The sequence below is a fragment of the Bombyx mandarina genome, chromosome 04 (assembly GCF_030267445.1).
Source record: "Bombyx mandarina strain Sakado chromosome 04, ASM3026744v2".
NCBI classification, from domain to species: domain Eukaryota; kingdom Metazoa; phylum Arthropoda; class Insecta; order Lepidoptera; family Bombycidae; genus Bombyx; species Bombyx mandarina.
In genome coordinates, this window is record NC_143211.1 from 3,977,131 (window position 1) to 3,998,725 (window position 21,595).

The 21,595-nt window shown below is 35.8% G+C and overlaps 3 protein-coding genes across 20 annotated transcripts in view; 1 reads left to right on the forward strand and 2 right to left on the reverse strand.

Annotated features, from left to right (window-relative positions):
- The window catches only part of Lrch (Leucine-rich-repeats and calponin homology domain protein), a 67,879-nt gene extending 63,708 nt beyond the window's left edge, over positions 1-4,171 (reverse strand). The window contains exon 1 of one of the 3 annotated variants that reach the window (XM_089740485.1): positions 3,934-4,148. In XM_089740485.1, coding sequence (XP_089596611.1) covers positions 3,934-4,123 — 190 coding nt within the window. In that variant the 5' untranslated portion in view covers positions 4,124-4,148. Of the gene's footprint in view, positions 1-3,933 lie in introns of all 3 variants that reach the window. The other 2 variants (XM_089740484.1, XM_028182711.2) reach the window with 2 other exon arrangements.
- Positions 4,172-4,818: 647 nt separating this feature from the next.
- Positions 4,819-13,577, forward strand: mEFG1 (mitochondrial translation elongation factor G 1). Its single transcript, XM_028182744.2, has 11 exons — positions 4,819-5,021; positions 5,697-5,849; positions 6,224-6,543; positions 6,992-7,230; positions 7,367-7,746; positions 8,313-8,551; positions 8,960-9,121; positions 9,873-9,991; positions 10,440-10,652; positions 11,801-12,002; positions 13,359-13,577. Exons 1-11 carry the CDS (start codon positions 4,947-4,949, stop codon positions 13,498-13,500), a joined length of 2,244 nt encoding a protein of 747 aa, XP_028038545.2. The 5' UTR covers positions 4,819-4,946; the 3' UTR covers positions 13,501-13,577.
- A 477-nt stretch (positions 13,578-14,054) lies between these two features.
- Positions 14,055-21,595, reverse strand: part of Ndae1 (Na[+]-driven anion exchanger 1) — a 59,262-nt gene continuing 51,721 nt past the window's right edge. For 15 of the 16 annotated variants that reach the window (XM_089740479.1, XM_089740476.1, XM_089740470.1 and 12 more), the window contains 8 exons: positions 20,447-21,519; positions 19,954-20,106; positions 19,639-19,788; positions 18,903-19,568; positions 18,582-18,824; positions 18,054-18,244; positions 17,415-17,514; positions 14,055-16,292 (listed from right to left, as the gene is read on the reverse strand). In XM_089740479.1, coding sequence (XP_089596605.1) covers positions 16,200-16,292; positions 17,415-17,514; positions 18,054-18,244; positions 18,582-18,824; positions 18,903-19,568; positions 19,639-19,788; positions 19,954-20,106; positions 20,447-21,519 — 2,669 coding nt within the window. In that variant the 3' untranslated portion in view covers positions 14,055-16,199. Of the gene's footprint in view, positions 16,293-17,351; positions 17,515-18,053; positions 18,245-18,581; positions 18,825-18,902; positions 19,569-19,638; positions 19,789-19,953; positions 20,107-20,446; positions 21,520-21,595 lie in introns of all 16 variants that reach the window. The other variant, XM_028182747.2, reaches the window with a different exon arrangement.

Sequence of the window (21,595 nt, forward strand, 5' to 3'; positions counted from 1 at the left end):
GAAATAGTATTATTGCAACGCCTCTTGGGCGAGTTCGAAGCAGTCCACAATCTATTAGTAATTAAATGTACATATTTGCGTTTCTAACAATATTGGTGATGCCTATAATTCCTTTACAGGAAAGGGGTATAGCGTGAATTTCAATTATTAGTAAAGTCAAATTTTTTCTTTTTTTTTATGCTTCAAGTATTACTGGTGGCCGGAGGCCTTTCCAGTTTCACCAGGACAGGAAAGTCAAATGTCAAAGCCAGCTAAAAACGCAAATCTCATTTAAATCAATAATAAACTAAATACTAATCTAATTAAAATGCTATAATTACTCAGATACGTGATACATCTCTAAAAGGATATTATGACATCAACCAGTGTTGTGCTAACAAAACAATTAATTACTTAGCAAGGTTCATATTTAAGGTCACAAGTACAAGATTCACACGAGGATAAAGCCGGAAATACATTTGCGAGTTTACTTTACATCATCGCGGCACGATGTACTGTTGTGCATTAAGAGTCAATTAGTTACGTACATAAGTGTACAGTCTAGAAATTTCCGGAATAAATTGTTTAAAGCAACTTGGACTACAAAATAGTGTATTACATAATTATAGGTTATGCTTCTATTACTATGGGTAGTATAAAATGTCTTCTCATATCAAATACTTTGGAGTGGTCATAGTGACATTAGAGAGGAAAACTATAACAAAAATTATACATTGGTTTTTCAGTTCATCATTTTGTTATTTTAGATGATTTGCTAATTTAAGGTTTTCTGATGTTAAGCAACGCCTCGTCACCGTAGCTTGATCGATCTTCAGATCTAGAAAATTAAAATGGAACGAACCTTATTCATTCCGTTTGCGTAAATTTAATTTTCGAACGTTTAGTAAAATATGTCAGCGCAAAATTAGCGTAAATTAGAAACAAGATTTTGAGTATATGAGTCGTCTATTATCAAAGGTGGCAATCTGTGCATTTGGACAAAAAAATGTTATTGATATGTCAATACAGATTGATTTAAATATAATCGTCTCCTTCAAAGAATACGGTTCAAAACCTGCATTAAATAAAGTATTAACTTAACCTGTTATTTATCTAAGATGTCGTTCAGAAGAGTTTTGTGACTGCCAATGAAATACAAAGTCAATAATTCGTTTTTCTGATTTACCAATAATTGTCCAAAAGTCACATTGCCGGCTTTGATAATAGTCGACTCATATACGGTATATTTATACCACTCATACCGCGACACCTCTTTCATGTTGTGATAGAATACGCAGGATTCGGTTTATCATTGGCTAGTAATAAATAGTTCTAGCTTAAATACTAAGTCTGGTTACTAAGTTACAATTTTTTTAGGACATTGGATTCTTTCGACAATTCTTTGGTATGTGAGTTATAAAATTCATTTAAATGGGTCATTTGACCCTATTTGCGATTAGACTGCGCCACTCGTCGTTTGGAAGTGAAATAACCAAAATTCAAATTTAAGAATCGACGACCGAAGCCAGTTTGTACGTTAAGATATTACGAATGGTAATGGTACATTTTTATCTCTTATTAATATTAAAAACGTAGAAACAGACCTTTCTACCAGTTAACGATTCTCTGGAATCAGGTGGCGTTCTTTTTACTGTTATTACGACTCTAATTACATGTTTACCTACAAGCGTTTATGTCGTAGTAACCGTTTAAACTCCCGGTATTTCTGATTGTTTATTAAACCATCAATGAATCGTCATTCTTCGAATAATCACGTTGCGGAAAAATATCGCGAACTAGATTACAAGTAATATTTCTTTACAAGTACATTGAAGATTTATATATCAATGGAATAATATTGATCAAATTCGTGAGTTTTTTACACAAACATGGCCATATCCAAAGTCGTAAAATGCTCCTTTCCATTTACAAATTAAAACAAATTAGATTTTTCTTGGTGTTTTATCACTGAGAACATATATGACCAGGATATTTTAAAATAGTAGGCAGCAGGTATTTTAGAATAGTAAGTAGCAAGTATTTTAGAATACTAGCTTGGCTTGACACAAGTACTACTACAGGTGACAAATTATATAACAAATACATAAAAAATGGAACGGCCAGTATTACAATATGATTGAATTACTTATCAACCTTGTATACAAACAGTGGCAACATTCATATAATATAATATTGGTGGATCCTTTGTTGGTCTGCCAGTAGAAATAAAACAAGTATTTGAATCTCATACAAATCTTCTGATTAATGTGCAATTTATCAAATAGAAAATATTTCAAATATATTGATTGCTATAAGCCTTCGGATTGATTGGCAACAACTTAATAATTAAATTCATTGCATTATTTGCTTAAGATAGATTAGAGATGTTAGTCCTATTTAATTATCCTCACTAAAATCTGTTCTGTAATCTATACTGTCTGAATTGGTGCACCTTTAATTTTGATTCTCATCCAAATCTTAACTCATTGTGTTTACTATTGATTATGGACATCGTCAATTTCACGGCACAGTCAAACTACTCTCTCCTCATGATTTCTAACTACCAAGACTGGGGTAAGTTACTTTTGTATATTTAAATTAATTATTTATTTTATATCTCAAGGTGGGTGGCGCATTTACGTCGTAGATGTCTATGGGCTCCAGTAACCACTTAACACCAGGTGGGCTGTGAGGTCGTCTACCCATCTAAGCAATAAAAAAAAATATATATTAAGACTTATAAATTGATCATCTATTGTTCAAACCGTAACCACTTGACTGGGCAAAACTATAAATGAGTTCATTAACACATGCTTTAAGATGTGTTTACCACACAGCACTTAAGATTTTAATCCCAAGGAGCCACAGTTAAAACAGTAAGTTCAATTTGTTTATTTCTTCTGTATGTATTCATGTGGATGAATAAAGTTTAAGATCAAAGTTTGTTAAGATATTTATATACAAATAAATATCGTATTTAGAAGTCTGCTCCACTAGACCCCTAAGAATAGTATGAGAATAAAATGATGAGTGTGTGTTTACAAAGATGTTGTTTACTAAAGTTACAAGTGTATTTTTCTTCTAATTATATCATTTATTAAAGGAAATAACACTTCATCTAGTTTAGCCTATTCTCAACAACAGTAACTAGCAGACTCAAAAAGGTCAACGTCCTATCCGCGAATCTTAGTTCAAAACGAAAATAAAACATTTTTCTAATTTGGCTAACTAGGACAGAGAGTGGTGGTATTGTGTTCACATGTAAACATTTTCAGTACAGTTTGAAGCAATAAAATAAAAACCAACTCAACGTTATCGAAAAACAAAAACACATGTGAGTCGTCTATTATCAAAGGCGGCAATCTGACTTTTGGACAATGATTGGTAAATCAGAAAAACGAATTATTGACTTTGTATTCCATTGGCAGTCACAAAACTCTTCGGAACGACATCTTAGATAAATAACAGGTTAACTATTAACCTTTATTTAATGCAGGTTTTGAACCGTATTCTTTGAAGGAGACGATGATATTCAAATAAATCTGTATTGACATATCAATAAAAATTTTTTGTCCAAATGTACAGATTGCCGCCTTTGATAATAGACGACTCATGTGTAAATCTAAAGAAACGTAAATAAAATATTCTCTCACTGTTATCAGCGCAACTACGTAATCTTAATATCGTATTTTATGTTTCTCGGAAACATTATGCAGTCAGTAATAGGTATACAGACCGGAAATCTTATTACCTATCTGCGCTAGGCTATCACAGGTACCGATCGATTTGATGACAAATAAAGATAGCGTCGCCGATACGCATGCCGGTATACAAAAATAAAACATTTTTATGATTCTTAAGCTCTCTTCTACGTCGTCTATACGTATAACCGGCCCAAAATAAATTAATAAACACAGAAATGCACCAGCATTTATTTATAAAATTTCGACTTACCAGCAACAACTGTATCACTCAAGTCATATTTCACAGGTTTCGGAAAATCTCTAAGTTTACGGCCACTTAATTTTAATTCACCACTAAGGTACGCATCTTCCAAAATTCTTTCTAATGATTTTGTTAACTGACTATGGATATTACTTTGCCCGTTCATATTTCCACTCACACACGGCCCTAACACGGCCATATTCTTTTTAAACTAAAACAGAAAACTGTTTTCAGCTTTTTCTTTTTTCTGTAAGTTGGCTAAGCGCAAATTGTATCGCACCAACTTCAGATTTATTCGTTTAATATTAAAGCGGTCTAATTTTGAACATATACTTTATTTATTTTATATTTTATTTGATTTTATATGTTATTTGATTTTTTTTTATTGATTTGATAGGTAGACGATCTCCAACCCACCTGGTGTTAAATGTTTATCGGGGCCACATAGACATCAACAACGCAAATGTCGCCATCTACTTTGAGACATTATTTCTAAAGTCTTAGTTTTTACAGTACAACGGTTTCTTCCCCAAAATGAAACGAAACAATGCTTGGCCCTATAACCAATTATTACGCAAGCTATAATTTAGCAGGCTTGATTTTTAATGCATGATATCATTTCTTCGCCTTGATAGACAACCGTGAATATTTGTTATGTATGTATTTCCAAGTGTTATAACCTTTAGGGCACGACGCGACGACTTCAAAACTTTTATATACGCTATACTATTTTTACTATATTTAACATTTAACTAATTAACAACTATTAGAATTTATTTAATCAAGAAAAAGAAAATCAATTCATAAATTTCCAGTGATCGAGAATTGATTGACCAAAAAATTTACGCTATCGTCAGAAGGCATGGGCACCAACATAAGAATTAAACAAAATGACAGTAATGTAAATGTGACATTGACAATTGACATTTATTTACAGTGAAATTACTTTAGAATTGTATAACCTAAAAATCCACTGAACTGTGATAATAAAATTAGAATTATTTATAATATAATATTTTAAAATGACAATTTCTTATGCATTTCGTTTAATAAATGCGCTTAAAAATACAAAAAAATCGAGTGTATTTCAAATTGAGGTAATCATTAATTTTATGATACTATAGGAAAAAATATCATCCGGCACATTTACGTAATTTTTGGTTTCTGTTTTAAGCTATGAACTACCCCGGAAAAAATACATTTGGCATGTGTTTCTCAAACTTATATATGGCATAGGAAATAGCTTCTCTAGAGTCGCTGTAAAAATATTTTTTCCCATGAGTGCATAATGGTTCGATCGTTTTATCTGTCGGCATGTGAGCTCATATTATGATCCAGTAAGCTCATTTTAGTAAGCACTGTATTTTAAGCACTAATTGTGCTGTCTAGATGCTCCAATTACTATTTAGCAGCATGAGATGTAAACTGCTTCATGGATAAAACATATAAGTAATAAAGTGAAAAGCCAAAAAGTTGCCTCACTTCACCTCACCTCGAACATGTAAGCAATACTATAATGCAGTGCATACCTTGAGCCATAAATACACCATAACAATAACAGTGTTAAAGTAGAAAGTTGTAGCAAGACGTTTGAAGTAAGACTGTAAGAAAATCTGTTTTTAATTGTCTATTGTTTTAATTATGCCCATGACTCTTGAAACCTGAAAGAAACACTAAATCCTAACTTGATTTATTTTCTGTGAAATTTTGACATGTTTTCTCCGCTATGTATTTTCCGTTTATCTATTCACCAAAAAATTTTGTATATCTAGTTACAGAAATATTCATCACATGTCAAATATGCAGAACACAAACCATTGGAAAAGATTCGAAATATTGGTATATCAGCTCACATAGACTCTGGAAAGACAACACTCACTGAACGTATTTTGTTCTATACTGGACGAATAGACCAAATGCACGAGGTTAGTTGCGTAGTTACAGTATAGTTAATTAATATTAATTTAATTAAATTAATTGACATGCACATAAGCGCATCATCTGCAAAGTCCGCTGAGCGGACTTTGGACTGATGGTGCAATAATGCGGTTTAGTGCGCACTGTGGAGAGGATAAGATCTAATTTCACATTTCATTATTACTCGAGTACTGACATGTCTTTATCTGGTTGTAGAAAGCGTGATGTATCTCAAATGATCTCAGAATGTTGTTGTATATATTTATTTTATTTTATTAATGAACCGGTACAGTGAAAATGTTAACAAAAAAAAACATAATTTTGATGTAATGTATTAATTTTCGAAAAGTAATTTATTGATTATCTTGAAAATCTTAATCAGGTTAAAGGTAAAGACAATGTTGGTGCTGTTATGGACTCAATGGAATTGGAACGTCAAAGAGGAATTACAATACAGTCTGCTGCAACATACACTATTTGGAAAGAACATAACATTAACATTATTGATACTCCAGGACATGTAGATTTCACAGTAGAAGTAGAAAGAGCATTAAGAGTTTTAGATGGGGCGATACTGGTGTTGTGTTCTGTAGGTGGTGTTCAGAGCCAAACTTTAACAGTCAACAGACAAATGAAACGGTATAATGTACCATGTCTTGCATTTATCAATAAACTGGACAGATTAGGAGCTAATCCAGAAAGGTATGTAGTTATTGAAAACAATATGAAATTAAGAAATCATATCATTTTTATTACTTTGTTTATATTTTTCTATTCAAACTAATTCAAAGATTTTCACAGTCTATGTTGCCTACAAACTCAGTATTAGAAGTTTTCACAATACAACATCTATGTATATTTATATATAAGGCATAAGTATATTGGTTAGGTTAAAAAGATTATTTGGTATGGACCTGACTTAATACCTGGTTGGACTCAGGCTGACTGTCTCCAAAAATGTAATTTGTGAAACTGAACCAAGCATTAGAATGCTTATAATTCAGCTCTTTAGGCACCTATTCCTTATATATACACTGTACTCTCACATAGATTACATAGCAGCATACAATTAATTTTAAGATAGAAGATTAAAACATATTCTATAGCATATATAGGAAAAGTTTGAATAAATGATTAAAATAAATTTCAGAGTACTGAAACAAATGCGTTCAAAATTAAAACATAATGCTGCATTTATACATCTACCAATTGGCTTAGAAAAAGAGTGTCAAGGAATTTTGGACCTTGTTGAGGAGAAAGCTATATATTTTGATGGTGAATATGGCGAGCAGGTGCAGCTCGATGAGATTCCACAAGATCGTAGAACTGAAGTTAAGGAAAGGAGACATGAATTGATTGAACATCTTTCAAATGTAGATGAAACATTGGGTAAATATTATCATGTATATATTTGCATAAAAAATACCTAAATTATTTAAATTGAATCAATACATTTGCTAATATAATTTATTTTATGTTGCATCTCTTAAATATCTAGTGCTAATAGTGATTAAATATTTTATAGGAGAGTTATTCCTAGAAGAGAAAACTCCGACAGTCAATGATCTCAAGCAAGCATTACGGCGTTCCACATTAAAACGAGTATTCACTCCAGTGCTTCTGGGTACAGCTCTAAAGAATAAGGGAATTCAACCCTTACTGGATGCTGTGCTCACATATCTACCGCATCCAGGAGAAGTAGAAAACACTGCCTTGTTAAATGAAAGCAAAGATGGTGAAGGCCAAACCATAGTGTTGGATCCGACTAGGGATAATAAGAAACCATTTGTTGGTTTGGCATTCAAGTTGGAAGTGAGCAAATTTGGTCAACTCACATACTTGAGGTGTTATCAAGGGATGTTGAAGAGAGGTGACCATATATTCAACGCCAGGACTTACAAAAAGGTTTGAATTGAAAATATTAAATTACTTTTTTTTATTGCTTGGATGGGTGGATCAGATCACGGCCCACCAAATCCAAAAACGTAAATGGCACTACCCACCTTGAGACATGAGTTCTAAGCCTCAGTTTTACAGTACAATGGCTACTCCATCCTTCAAACCGAAACGCATTATTGCTCCACGACGAATAACAGTCGTCCGTGACCAAGTTAACTAAAGTATTCGAAATTTTGGAAATAACAATGACAATAAAAAAGCGCTAGATTGAATCGTAATAGTATATGGTTATCCGGTCCGCCCGTAGTTGGAATGGATCTTTAGGCTACCAGCGAATAGGTAGTGGGTAAAAAAAATAGTAATTTTAATTGTATCTCCGACTCGCCTTCACCGAAGGAAATACTGACCTTTTTATAAAATATTTAAATTTTATTGTAACAATATTTATAAACTATCAACAATCAAACTATCAACTTATCGACAAACCACGTGCGAAAATACTCGCTCGATGAAGCGAATCCTTCCTTTTGAAGCGATCGTTTGCATGTCCTAAAATCACGTATTTTTTTTAGGTAAAAATATCACGCTTAGTCCGCATGCACTCGAACAACATGGAAGAGGTTAACGAGGTCCTGGCCGGTGATATATTCGCGTTGTTCGGTGTGGACTGCGCTTCGGGAGACACATTCGTGAACGATGCCAAACTGCAGCTCGCAATGGAGTCCATACATGTTCCTGACCCAGTCGTGTCCATGTCCATCAAACCGAAGCAAAATAAAGACAGAGATAACTTTTCTAAGGCTGTTGCTAGGTCAGTATTATATTTTTGATCTTAGAATAATTTTCAATAAGAAAAAACCATTAAATTTAATTAAGGTCAAATTGTTTATTATCCTTGATTTTCAAATATAAAAAAAAAAAACTGAAAATACAAGGTGTAAAGAGAACATTTCCGTTACCCAAACCTGATCTAATCTGAATGGAACATATCATTCATAATTTAGTTAGACATGCTCGTCTGCTTATGGCCCACCTGACTGGTTACCGTTGCCCATGGACATCAGCAAATGCCAGGGGCAGAGTCAAGCCGCTGCCTACCGGTCAGCTCGCCTGATCTAAAGTGGTAACCGGATGATGTTTATCTGCGCTTAAAAATAATATTAGTTGGTTCTATTGATTGAACATCATTAACATTAAGTTACCGTTTTATTCTTTTAAGATTCACAAAAGAAGATCCTACTTTCCAATTTCATTACGACTCCGACAATAAGGAAACTATAGTGTCCGGTATGGGCGAACTCCATCTTGAGATCTATGCTCAAAGAATGGAGAGAGAATACAACTGTCCGGTCGAACTTGGGAAACCCAAGGTTGCTTTCAGGTGAGTGTTACTGAATCTATCTTCTATCTATATATATAAAAATGAATTGCTGTTCGTTAGCCTCGCTAAAATTCGAGAACGGCTGGACCGATTTGGCTAATTTTGGTCTTGAATTATTTGTAGAAGTCCAGAGAAGGTTTAAAAGGTAGATAAATATGGAAATGCTCGGAATTTAATAAAAATGACAATTTTGTTTTCCCTTTGATGTGTCCGCCGTCAGATGGAATCCTTTTGTTTGTTTTAAGTTTATTTTATAGAAAAGTTTAGGTCTTTTATTTATCGATTGAGGCACTATGAAGCCTGCCGGGTCAGCTAGTATTTAATAAATATTTAATAAAAATACATTTGAGTATTTAAGTATTTTTTAAGAGAGTATATATATTAATCTGTGTGGTTAGGGTGTTGGTACTCGCCTGGGTTTCAAATATGCTACCATTATTTACTTCTAGCTTACTTTTTTCGTGAATAGAAAACTACTCGCTTCCCTAAATTTATAAAACTCGTCTCACTTATTTCATACTGGTTTAAATAATTGAGCTGAGTTTCTCGCCGGATTTTCGCCGAGTCGCGATTCCGATCCGCTACTAAATGCATTTGCGAAGCAGCTGCCCTTGAGCCGTAAGGTCTCCTGTGAAGGCGCTCGGGCAGCTGTTGGGCAGAGCAGGTGCTCTCCCATCTGTCCTGATGAAATTTCAACAATCTTCAAGCCACTATTATATTTGTTGGCTAATGTTTGCAATTAAATGTGCAGGGAGACGCTGATTTCGCCTTGCGCTTTCGATTATTTACACAAGAAACAGTCGGGCGGAGCTGGCCAGTACGCACGAGTCAGCGGCATCATAGAACCTCTACCTCCTCACCAAAACACAGGTATGGACCGACTTGCGTTATCTTTGACCAGTAACATTAATTTGCATCTCGTAATTAGGGACGTGAAGCCAGACATTCACTGTTACCGCTTTTCAACAAACTGGAACGCATTACTGCTTCACGGCAAATATAGGCAGGGTGGTGGTACTTGCCCGCGCCGGGTCTCAATACGCTCTAGCACCAATAAAATATTTTTAGTAAAATAAGAAATTGGTGGTAGGACGTCTGGTGAATCCGCACGGGTAGGTATCACCACTCCGCCTATTTCTGTTGGTTTGAAGAAAGCAGCTGTTGTACTGTTAAAAGTAAGACCTTTACAACTCACGTCTCAAGGTGGGTGGTGGCATTTACGTTTTAGATGTCTATGGGCTCCGGTAACCACTTAACATCAGGTGAGCCGTGAGCTCGTCCACCCATCTAAGCAATAAAAAATAAAAATATGTTTCAGTACTCGAATTCGTTGATGAAACTGTGGGTACGAACATTCCCAAGCAGTTCGTGCCGGGTGTTGAAAGAGGTTTCCTGGATACATGCGAGAAGGGATACCTGTCCGGGCACAAGGTCTCCGGTGTGAAGTTCAGGCTTCAGGACGGAGCCCACCACATTGTGGACTCCAGTGAGCTGGCATTCTTCTTGGCAGCTAAGGGGGCCGTCAAGGATGGTAAGAGATTTATATGATTCCAAGATGTCTTTATTTGATAGAATGACAAACATCGTTGACAACTTTTAAATAAAGCCGACTAGATTATCTTCAAGCCTCCCAAGAGTTTTCACATATATCCCGCTGTGTATGTTCAGCGATTATTTATAGCTAGAAGCTAGCTGAAGTATTCATGAGGTTTCTATAAGTTTTCATAAGATATGTTAAGACCCTATATGTCCTATATGTCCTATATGAATCCTGTATGTCCTATAATTTCCACTATGAAGCTAGAACTTAGTTAAAAATATCTAAGAATTTTAATTATTTTGCACCTTCTTTTATTTTTGTATTATCTGTTGTTTTTGACAGTACAGATAACGTATGATATTTGACACATTATAGAATCCATAGAGATACATAAAATGTTCTATAGTTTTTTGCTAGTACTGATTTCTTCTTTTTTTATTGCTCTTGTAAGTAGACGAGCATACGGCCCACCTGATGATGAGTGGTTACCGTCGCCCATTGACTTCAGCAATGTAAGGGGCCAAGCCGCTGCCTATCGTAAAAATTCCGTTTGAAATCGTAGGATGTCATCCATGATTTTATATCTTCAAACTCGTACTGAAGCCTACGGGCTTCGGCAACCATTGACTGGCCGAGTTGACTGACAACCCGTCCGACTTCTCAAATAATGGTCCAGTAATTATAGGGGGTTGACCTCGGAAAACCCATATACCCAGTATATTACCACATAAAAACTTGTATTTTGGCATCCTAAAACAGTTTTCAAAATGCACATATAATTAATTACATGGTCGCAAGTTTTAAAGTTAGGGGTCAAAGGTCACAAAATCGATCGATTTTCCGAGATATACCTCACCACCTTACCTTACCTTTAATGGTGGTAGGACCTCTTGTGAGTCCGCGTGGGTAGGTACCACCAGTAGGTTTGCAGGGTAGGGCAGCCGTTGTAACTATACTTGAGACCTTAGAACTTATATCTCAAGGTGGGTGGCGCATTTACGTTGTAGATGTCTATGGGCTCCAGTAACCACATAATACCAGGTAGGCTGTAGGCAATAAAAAAAAATGTCCTTAATTTGGCCTAAAATTACTGGACTATAAAGGCAATTTTTTATTGAATTTTGTATTGTCGCTTTCAGTTTTCGACGTGGGAGCGTGGCAGATACTCGAACCGGTCATGTTCGTTGAAGTAACGTTGCCGGACGAGTTCCACGGCACGGTGGTCGGGCAGCTGAACAAACGCGGCGGCATCATCACCGGGACCGAGGGGGCCGAGGGCTGGACCTCCATCTACGCCGAGGTTCCTCTCAACAACATGTTCGGATACGCCGGAGAACTGAGGTACGTTGAAAGTATCGTCATATGACAAAGGGAAGGGGTTTGAAGGGCGGGGCAGCCGTTGTAACTATACTGAGACTTTAGATATCTCAAAGCTGGTGGCTGTATTTACGCTGTAGATGTCTATAGGCCCCGCTAACCACTTAACACCAGGTGGGCCGTGAGCTCGTCTACCCATATAAGCATTAAAAATAAAAAAATAAAAATATATATACTAGTATAGTACTTAAGTAACTCAGTATGATGATAGGTGAGCAATAGCGCACAGCACGGCAGACGTACCGAAATGTGTACTGCCCGCAGTTTCCAAGATTGTCGATGCGCTGTCGAAGTATCCGAAGGTTCGTTCCTGATCTTGCGGACTGAATGGTAAACAGTCGACGTCGCCTAAAACACGTCATTACGGATCACCTCAAGCACCGGTCATCGTTCTCGTCGAACTCGACCCACAGACACAGCCCACTGAGTTTCTCGCCGGATCTTCTCAGTGGGTCGCGTTTCCGATCCGGTGGTAGATCTTGGCGAAGCACTGCTCTTGCAAGGGTTAGTGTTAGCAACGTCAGGTTTGAGCCCCGTGAGCTCACCTACTACTTAAGGCTACGCTGAAATAGCCTCTCAAGGCTATCAGCTAAGGTAGGCAGTAAAGGTAGAGGGTGATTGGCTAAAATCACAAGCGACGGCGATTTTGTCGACACTGTAAGGCGGTTGCCCAAGTAGTGGCGGTAAGTGAGTCGCCACACTCCTTACACAACGGAACCACTTGAGCTGGTACTGGTATTATTTTACAAGGCGTATTTATTGGTGATGGGGCTATTATTGCAAGCTCTCAAGAGTAACTAAATCTCACCATCCGGCCTATTTCTGTTGCTAAGTAGTCATGTGCAGTAATTATGCATAGTTTTTTTATTTTATTTTTATTGCTTAAACGGGTGGACGAGCTCACAGCCCGCCTGGTGTTAAGTGGTTACTGCAGCCCAAAGACATCTACGACGTAAATGCGCCATTCACCTTGAGATATAAGTTCTAAGGTCTCAGTATAGTTACAACGGCTGCCCCACCCTTCAAACCGAAACGCATTACTGCTTCACGGCAGAAATAGGCAGGGTGTTGGTACCTCCCCGTGCGGACTTAAAAGGTCCTACCACCAGTTTTATTACTCAAAGTTGTATCTTTAACAAGGGATGGGATTAGTTTGTCAAAACTGGTTTGTTTTTATTCTTTATTGCCTTTGTATGGGGACGAGCATACGGCCCAACCGATGGTAAGCGGTTACCGTCGCTCATATACGTCATCAATGCCAGAGTCACAGTCAAATCGATGCCCATATGTTGTTTCTGTTAATACAAATCGTCTACCCAGGTCAATGACTCAAGGTAAAGGAGAGTTCAGTATGGAGTACAGCCGGTACTCGCCTTGTCTACCGGACGTGCAGGAGCAACTGATCAGGAAGCACCAAGAGGAAATGGGGCTGCTACCAGACCAGAAGAAAAAGAAAAATTAACGCCCGTAGAAAAATGATTTTGTAAATTATTATTATTATATTAAGATTTATTTATAACAAGAACTACCTAATTACGATGTTATTGTTTTATTTTCGTTTTTTTCGTGATCTTGAGGTTGAAACTTTTGCAATTAACTGGAGTTAAATGGAAGGTAAAACCTCTACTTGTATTCAACGTGTCCGTAATGATTCATTAAAAAATGAGTCCGCGTTGGTGTTAGTGCGACATGCTAAAAGATCGATGTGCGTACTAACCCACAGACACAGTCCACTGAGTTTCACGCCGGATTTTCTCAGTGGGTTGCGATCCCGATCCGGTGGTAGATTCTGCTAAACAATGGTCTTGCTAGGACTAGTGGTAGCAAATTCCCTCAGGTTGACTATCGGTCCGTGAGAAGTTAAAATAGCCCCATAGTATATCAACGAAAAAAAAGGAATTAGATACCCAGACAAATACATATCTACACATCATAACGAATGCCCGAAGTATCAATCGAGTTCACGACTCAGTCGTCAAAATGCACCAATATATAAATTGGAATAAATAAAAGCACTTTTGTTAACACACCACATTTAATATCAATAAAAACGATACAAATCCGTAACAAACATACAGCCAGGTACAAACATTGATGATTAACTTTAACCGACCAATGATAACATAATAAATGGTATAATTGATTCAAAATGCTTAGTTACGACTACTTCACTAAGTTCTAGTCTTGGTTTATAATATTATATCGGGTAGAGGTAAATAGCACTCTCTACTTAATAAAAGTGACCAATTAGGGTGGCGCCACGGTAGCAAAAGGTGCAATTTCAATAATAGCGCCTTGAAAATTAAGATATTTTTTTTAATACATCACTCGCTTTACAGCTGCTACATCCGTATCATATCATTTGCTACGCCAATTTTATTTCGGTGGCTTTCTGAGTTGTAATTTGCCACTTACAGCGGGACACTATTTCAACTTGTCTCTAATATAAGACAGTTCTTACGTCTACACGCCATGCTCTATATGTAAATAAGATGTAACTAATCATACCTAATTTTATTTAGATAATCGAAAGTTTGATTTTGTTTTTGTAAATTGACAGTTTACGTAGATTCATTATTAGGCTAAATTTTAGATCGAAACGTAATTTTAAAAACTAATTTTGTCTTTGGATTTTAAATCGTTACAAAATAAACACTTACATGTTTTTAAAGATTAACAAATAAGACAGTACCATAAAACATACATATAAACTATCAATATTTTGAGTTACCTACTATGATTTAATACAAATAAATGTGTCTACCTATTAAAAATCACACAAACCGGACACAGGTACAAATTTATCCAGTTTTCAAGAATTATTTTATGTCCTGTATCATTCAGCTCTGAATATATATTCCTCCACAGAACAAGTGTTATGATCTCATCACACTAAATCAAACGACGCTTGAAAATATTTCTCAGCGGAAGGCAACTTGAGTGCGCCCTATACTTTTCTGCAGGCAGGCATTATTAATCTATCTGCAATAATCTTCATAATTCAAAGTTATCGATAAACCAAATCAGTCCTAGAATACACATTGGTAGATACTCTGTGTACATTCTTGTCTATAATTAAAATAAAATATTGTAGAATTGATAATTTTTAACGTGTAAACATAAAACTTGAAGATAAATCAGATTTTCTATAGAGGTATTTAATCGAATAATAATTGGTAATTTTTTTATTCCTAATTGACTGGTATATTGTTATATGCTTTTTCTTCACCCAAGACACACATATTGACCGTCTGGTTTTGCTTTCCATTTAGATAAGAAAAAATAGTACATTTTTATAATTCCTATTTATAACGAACTGTCGTTTTTCTGAATACAAACAATACTTATGATTTTGCTAACCTACATCACACATTATGTTCTAATACGTAGAGACTGCTGCTATATTTGGCACTTTTTTGCGTGTAACTAACAGGGCCTCCTACTTAGATAATACAGTTATACATTTATTACAAAATACCTACCTATGTCTAAAACCTATTGGAGGCGCTGGAACTTGGAGATAATTGAGTCTCTAATGACACATGACATTTAATTAACATCATGCGAATGCAAAAGGGTTAGTGCACAATCTAGCACAGGCACATAAGGTCCTTTTCCTCGGTCTCATTAATAATTAGAGGGCTCCAAGGATCTTCAGGTCTTAGGCCATAGCGGCCAGTGGAAAAGAGGGACCTGGTACAGACTAGACATCTATAACGGTACAGAGGTGCTTGGAAGTAATTTTTATAATCTACGATATTCCTATTATACTAAATATTAACAACTATGTTCTGAAACTAACACCGATATTTAAAAATAAAGTACATATACACAAATACTTTACTGGTGGTAGGACGTCTTGTGAGTCCGTACGGGTAAGTACCACCGCCCTGCTTAATTCTGCCGCGAAGCAGTAACGCGCTTCGGTTTGAAGGGCGGGGCAGCCGTTGTAACTATACTTGAGACCTTAGAACTTAAATCTCAAGGTGGGTGGCGCATTTACGTCGTAAATGTCTATGGGCTCCAGTAACCACTTAACACCAGGCGGGCTGTGAGCTCGTCCACCCGTATAAGCCACAAAAAAAAATCTGATTCTATAAAAGACGGTAGGAAATAAATTTGGCCTTAATAAAACTAAACCTTTTAGACTTCGAAACGGTGTTACACCGAGGTTTCGGCAGACGTATTATTTTTTCCAGATTCACTCTTTTTGATTCCACCGCTCCACGAGTCCTTGCGCCTTACAATATCGCTCTGGAAATGTTCAGACGACGAATACATTCAAATTGTCACGTACTTAAAAATACACATCTTTTTTTTTCATTGTAAGGGCAAACGAGATTGCTTAAACAATGCCCATTATTATTGCCAGTAACAAAATAAATGACAATTAAAAAAAGAGAACAACTTTCAATGTGTTAACACGATTCTTGATACTAGTAATGTAAGCTAAACTTATTTACAATTTCATGCAAACGACTCATTTCTGGCGGTTCAGATGTTCGTACAAAATTAACCTGTCTGTAGTTTTTAATTTCTTTGTACTACATCAGATCAAAACCTAAATTTTTAGATATTATTTATAGAAATCATTTCCTGATAATGCTCAAGTATCTAGAAACGATTACAATTTAATATGGTTAATTAAAAAATTGGGATTATTTGATATTGGACCTTTAATGTCAATGTAGTGAGTCTTAAATTCCATGTTTACATTGAATTTGAAACGTTAAAGTTATTTTTCTAAGCTCAAAACTTCAGAAATGTCGGTCATTTTAATTTCTCAAGTATTCTCAAGGTATTTACGTCCATACTAACATGCAAACCTAAGGTCAGGTAAAAATACAATAATAATACACCACACCCGAACAGATGTCTTTACACCAAAACAAAATACTAAGTGGTAAAATTAATTTTAGCCGCTTAAATTTTTATAAACAAATATTAACTTACTTCTAAAACTATATCTATCTAAAATAAAATATTAAATTAATTATTAAATATTGCATTAGATTTTATGGACAAATAAAACAAAAAATTATGATATTATTAATTTTAACTTAAATTAACAATTTAAATTAAGTAGGTTAGAATGTGTAAAAAAGCGAAAATCACAAACACGTCTAACATTGCATTAATAGTAGGTTAGCTACAGTTTTAACCAATTACCAAATTGATATAAACAAAATTATTCAAATCATAACAGTATTAAACCATAACACTATTAAGTATGTCATGAAATATTACAGTTTAAAAAGTGAATTCCATGCGCGTAAAACTCATTTAAACTAATTATTAAACATGCAGTGGAACCTTATAATAGTCGTTGACGTGATCTATACATGCTCGTTAAAATTTGGTGTCAATGACGCACACCTTAACCGATGGATCGTCTTCTTCGACTTCGTCCATTACGGACAGTCTCCTTTCGATTTCCGTTTGTGCATTTTTCGACATATTTTTTTTGTGTTTATTACTGAAATAATAATTCAAAATATTAGTTGCGTGAAGCGGTGGTTTGAAACTTCACCTTGTTGTGTACGGTTTGGTATTTCAGCCTATCTATAAAGATAGCAAGACATTCGCGTCCTTAGTTTTGTAGATAACGTTCATTTTCTTAATGCACTTAAGATTTTGATTACTGAATGTCACCGCCCATTTTGAGACTTAAGCTCAGTTGTATAGTAATTACTGAAATTAAATTTCTTGCCGGTTTAACACTATTCTTTCAACGTGGATGTAATTCATGAACGAGTGCTAAGTACGTATTTGATTAGCAAAATTGGTATTTGCTTGCGGGATAAAACATCGGCACTATCACATCGCTTATTAGGTACGTGTACTTACTCCTGAGAAAAAGACACTTGGTGTCATGTCGGTGGGCGGAAGCGTTGTTCCGTTGCCTGAACTAATTAGTTTATTTACCACTTTATTTCTTTTCTGCCTATTTATTCGACAGTAAGCTGGACGAAGATTATGATCCCTTAAAATATCAAACACATTAAAAATACTTACTTTTTCTTTCCGGATTTATTCTTATGATCGTTACGACTCTTATTATTGCTATTAACTTGTTTCCATATACCAGTTTTGTTTACCTCTTCTGAGATATTTATAGAGGTGAGCGGTATGTTCATAATATTTCCATTAATAAGTGGTATCTGTAGGTTTTCTTGGTATGCTGGAGGATTGCTCTTATTTGATTCCTACAAGGAATTACCCTAAGAAACTTTTAAAGTACATAGGACATTTGAAATCATAGCAAAGCTTTACGACATTACTTTGTAATGGTTTAAAGATAAATGAAGATAAAATTAAGAATCTAACTTGAAATTAAGGAATATAAGCGATTGGATGAAAATAAAAAACGGTAATAATACGCGAATGATATTTATTTTGCGACAAAAACATCACTACATACAACTACAAAAACATAAACACGAAAATGTGATAGTGCGATAATAAAAGTGAGTACATGATTTTTGGAAATGCTTGGAATTAATATCGATGGCAAAGACGTAATAGTTTTGCATGCCATCCCACCTCAGCATCGCCAAGTTCTCGCAGCTCGTCCTGATTTCGCTTTGTCATTTCCGGCATCACGTCGTCCAGTATTTTCAGTTCCCTCCTCGTGAAGAAACAGTCTAACGACTTTCTTATTCCAATCATAACGACCAACATTAAAGGGAATAAAATCGACGTTAGAGAGAAAGATTTTATTACCCACAAGCAAACGAGGCATGTTAATTGTACTGCGGTAAAAAGATGGACGCGTCGTATAGGTACCTAGAACATTCATAAATTTATAGTAAATTTCGATGCGATATCCGTTCGCGTACATATTATCACTTTAGCTAAACATACCTGTCTTAAAAACATGTGGTCTGGCTGGTATTTTTGAGGCATAAACATTATCAGAATCCGATCGAAAAATTGTAAGCCTTTTAGTGACGCTACACCCATATACAAGAAGACTCCAAAAAGTACCGGCATGGGAATGTTCCTTAAAACCGGTGTCAATACAACCGAGCAGCCTATGGTTAAGAAAATCAATATATGGGTAACTCTTTGCTCTCTGACTCCTAGAAATTGCGGTTTTTCTCCGGGAGCCGCACACTCCGATTCAACTTTCAATGAATTCACATGATTAATGCTAAGAACCGTGGCCGCTACGAACCACGGCAAACCCATAACGGAACAGATTTGTATTAATATGGCCAAAACGAATAAATCCAAATGGTAGCCGCAGCCTTTCTTCAGTTTGTTCTCTTTACGATTCACGATAACAGCAGTTATTTGTTGGTCCATGAAAATAAGTATGGTGCCCAATAGTGCGGGCAGTAAGGCTGCCAAGGCTGACCATATCGGGTTTCCATTGAATGGTGTAATAACCCAATCTCTCGTGGGCAACGTTGGCTTTAATTCGGATGGTACTTCGAGCTTGGGAGTTTTTACTCCAACTTTATAATCCAAGAATGACATTGATAATATAGCAATAATAACTGAAAAGTCGCTTATGACCTGTCTTATCTGAAACAATGAGGCTTTAGTCAGTAAATACATTTAAAAAAAGCACTATGAAGTAAATTTTGATACGTACCTTCGATGGAAAGAATAGTGAGTTTTTAAAGTCCTTTAATATAATTGAAATTGTGAACGTTCCTAGAAACAGTATTATGGACATCAGAAAAACGTCTGGTACATATTCCTTTGTATGGCATCCTTCTCCCGTTAGCGTTCCATTGTTTAACTGAAAAACATTTTTTAATTGTATTCTTGATGTTGATGCGCTGCACGAACAACATCAAAATATAATACTACTCTTCTATTGTTCTTTCTAATGCAAGTTCTATATTTTTTCCTATCATTGTGGTAAGTCCTACTAGATTGCGTAATAAGTAATTACTACATGTACCTGACAAGCCTCCTTATCAACAGTGGACCAATTAAATTGCTCCGGTACTCTAGAATAATTGGTTGGTAAACAATAACACTCGTAATTGAAGCCTTCGTCGGCGCGTGTCTTCATAGGATATTTCTTTCCTATAGATATAACGTTTTCAACTGCCTGTAATAAGCGTTATTTTTAATAGCGTAATAATTTACTTCTTTTAGCAGAGGAAAACCCACTAATTGTGAAGCGGATACTCCATCTTTTTTTTCTTTCATAAATCCTATCTTTAAAAATACAGCCGGTCATAGAACAAAATTAAAAAATCTGTTCAAAAGTGAGAAAATAAGAAATAATAAGAATTTGTCAAACACAAAATATACAAGCAATTGATAGGCTATTTTAGCGCATGTACAGACCTTTGTTATTCAGGGTCTGGGTATAAGTTCTCTATAGCTAAGTGTCCGTCGCTAATCTGTTATCAGTGATAGTAAAATTCAAAATAACGAGTAATTACCTTATAAATGAAAATGAAGGCTATTAATGTGGCAAAATTTTCCTCTGTAAATCTTGTTATGTAACAAACAAGTGCACTTGCGTCGATCGCGACCAATATGATCAAAATAACCGTGATCCACGTCCCAATACAAAATCTAAACGACATATAATTCCAACCTATTTGTCTGCAAAATTCAAATACAATCGTTTCAAAAACCAATACGGGCCCCGTCGAGCCCAAAATCGTTAACGGTTGTCCGGAAAAGAAACCATAGCCCATTCCACAGACAAATCCTGATACTAAAGACTCCATTGCTGCCATATTCTTTCCAGTCGCCTCGCCAAGTAGTCCGCCAAAAGTTATTATGGGTGATAGACATGCAAAATACAAAAATATCCACGAGGCAATGCATTGTAGAGCTAAAGCGTCTTTGAAGTCTGACCAATACCATGGCATTTTTCTTTTAAGATCATTTATAAGGCCACCGAATAATCGTCCTGTTCTTGCTAATCCTGACTCTTCTCTTTGCTTTTGCTCTTCTTCTTCTTCGTCTAATTCATCTTTAGGATTATCATTAGGACGTTTCCGAGGATCTTGCGAGGGTATAGCTGCTGGTGGTTCTATACGGATGGCCGGGTCCCACTCACCTGGTGGTAAAACCGTGACAGCATCGAGAAATTCATCTATGCCAGCTAATAAATGATCCCTCTTTTTAGCTCTGTAAGCGACTTCGTGAAATATTTCATCGGACATCAATGTGGCCATAGCACGGCCAATTTCATGAAAACTCGAATTGCTGTTTGGGGGTCCTAATAGAACGAACATAAACCTGGTCGGGACTGGTACTTCTGTTAAATCACCCATGATGGTTCCGGTTTTAAGTCTTACGAATGCTGATAATGTTTTTTCAAGAAAATCAACTTCTCCAACTAAGATATTGGAGGCTTCCGCTCCGGGTGGAATTTTTCTCATAAAATTTAAATTACACTTATGATTTATATCTCCGTTCAAGTGGAGATCGCCTGTACTCTGATGGCGATTCATTGAAACGCTGCTTGGACTCTTTACCATGCCTTCGTCGCTGGCACCACCTAAAACATAAACTTGAGTTTCATAAAACCGCAACAGAAGCAGAAACATAACATTCAGTGGCTGGCTTAAAATTGC

Excerpts from the sequence above, each read along its gene's own strand:
- mEFG1 (XM_028182744.2), top strand. The coding sequence starts at position 4,947 with ATGACAATTTCTTATGCATTTCGTTTAATAAATGCGCTTAAAAATACA. Across the intron at positions 9,122-9,872 it reads AAACCCAAGGTTGCTTTCAG|GGAGACGCTGATTTCGCCTT; the intron begins GTGAGTGTTACT and ends TTAAATGTGCAG. Across the intron at positions 10,653-11,800 it reads TAAGGGGGCCGTCAAGGATG|TTTTCGACGTGGGAGCGTGG; the intron begins GTAAGAGATTTA and ends TGTCGCTTTCAG.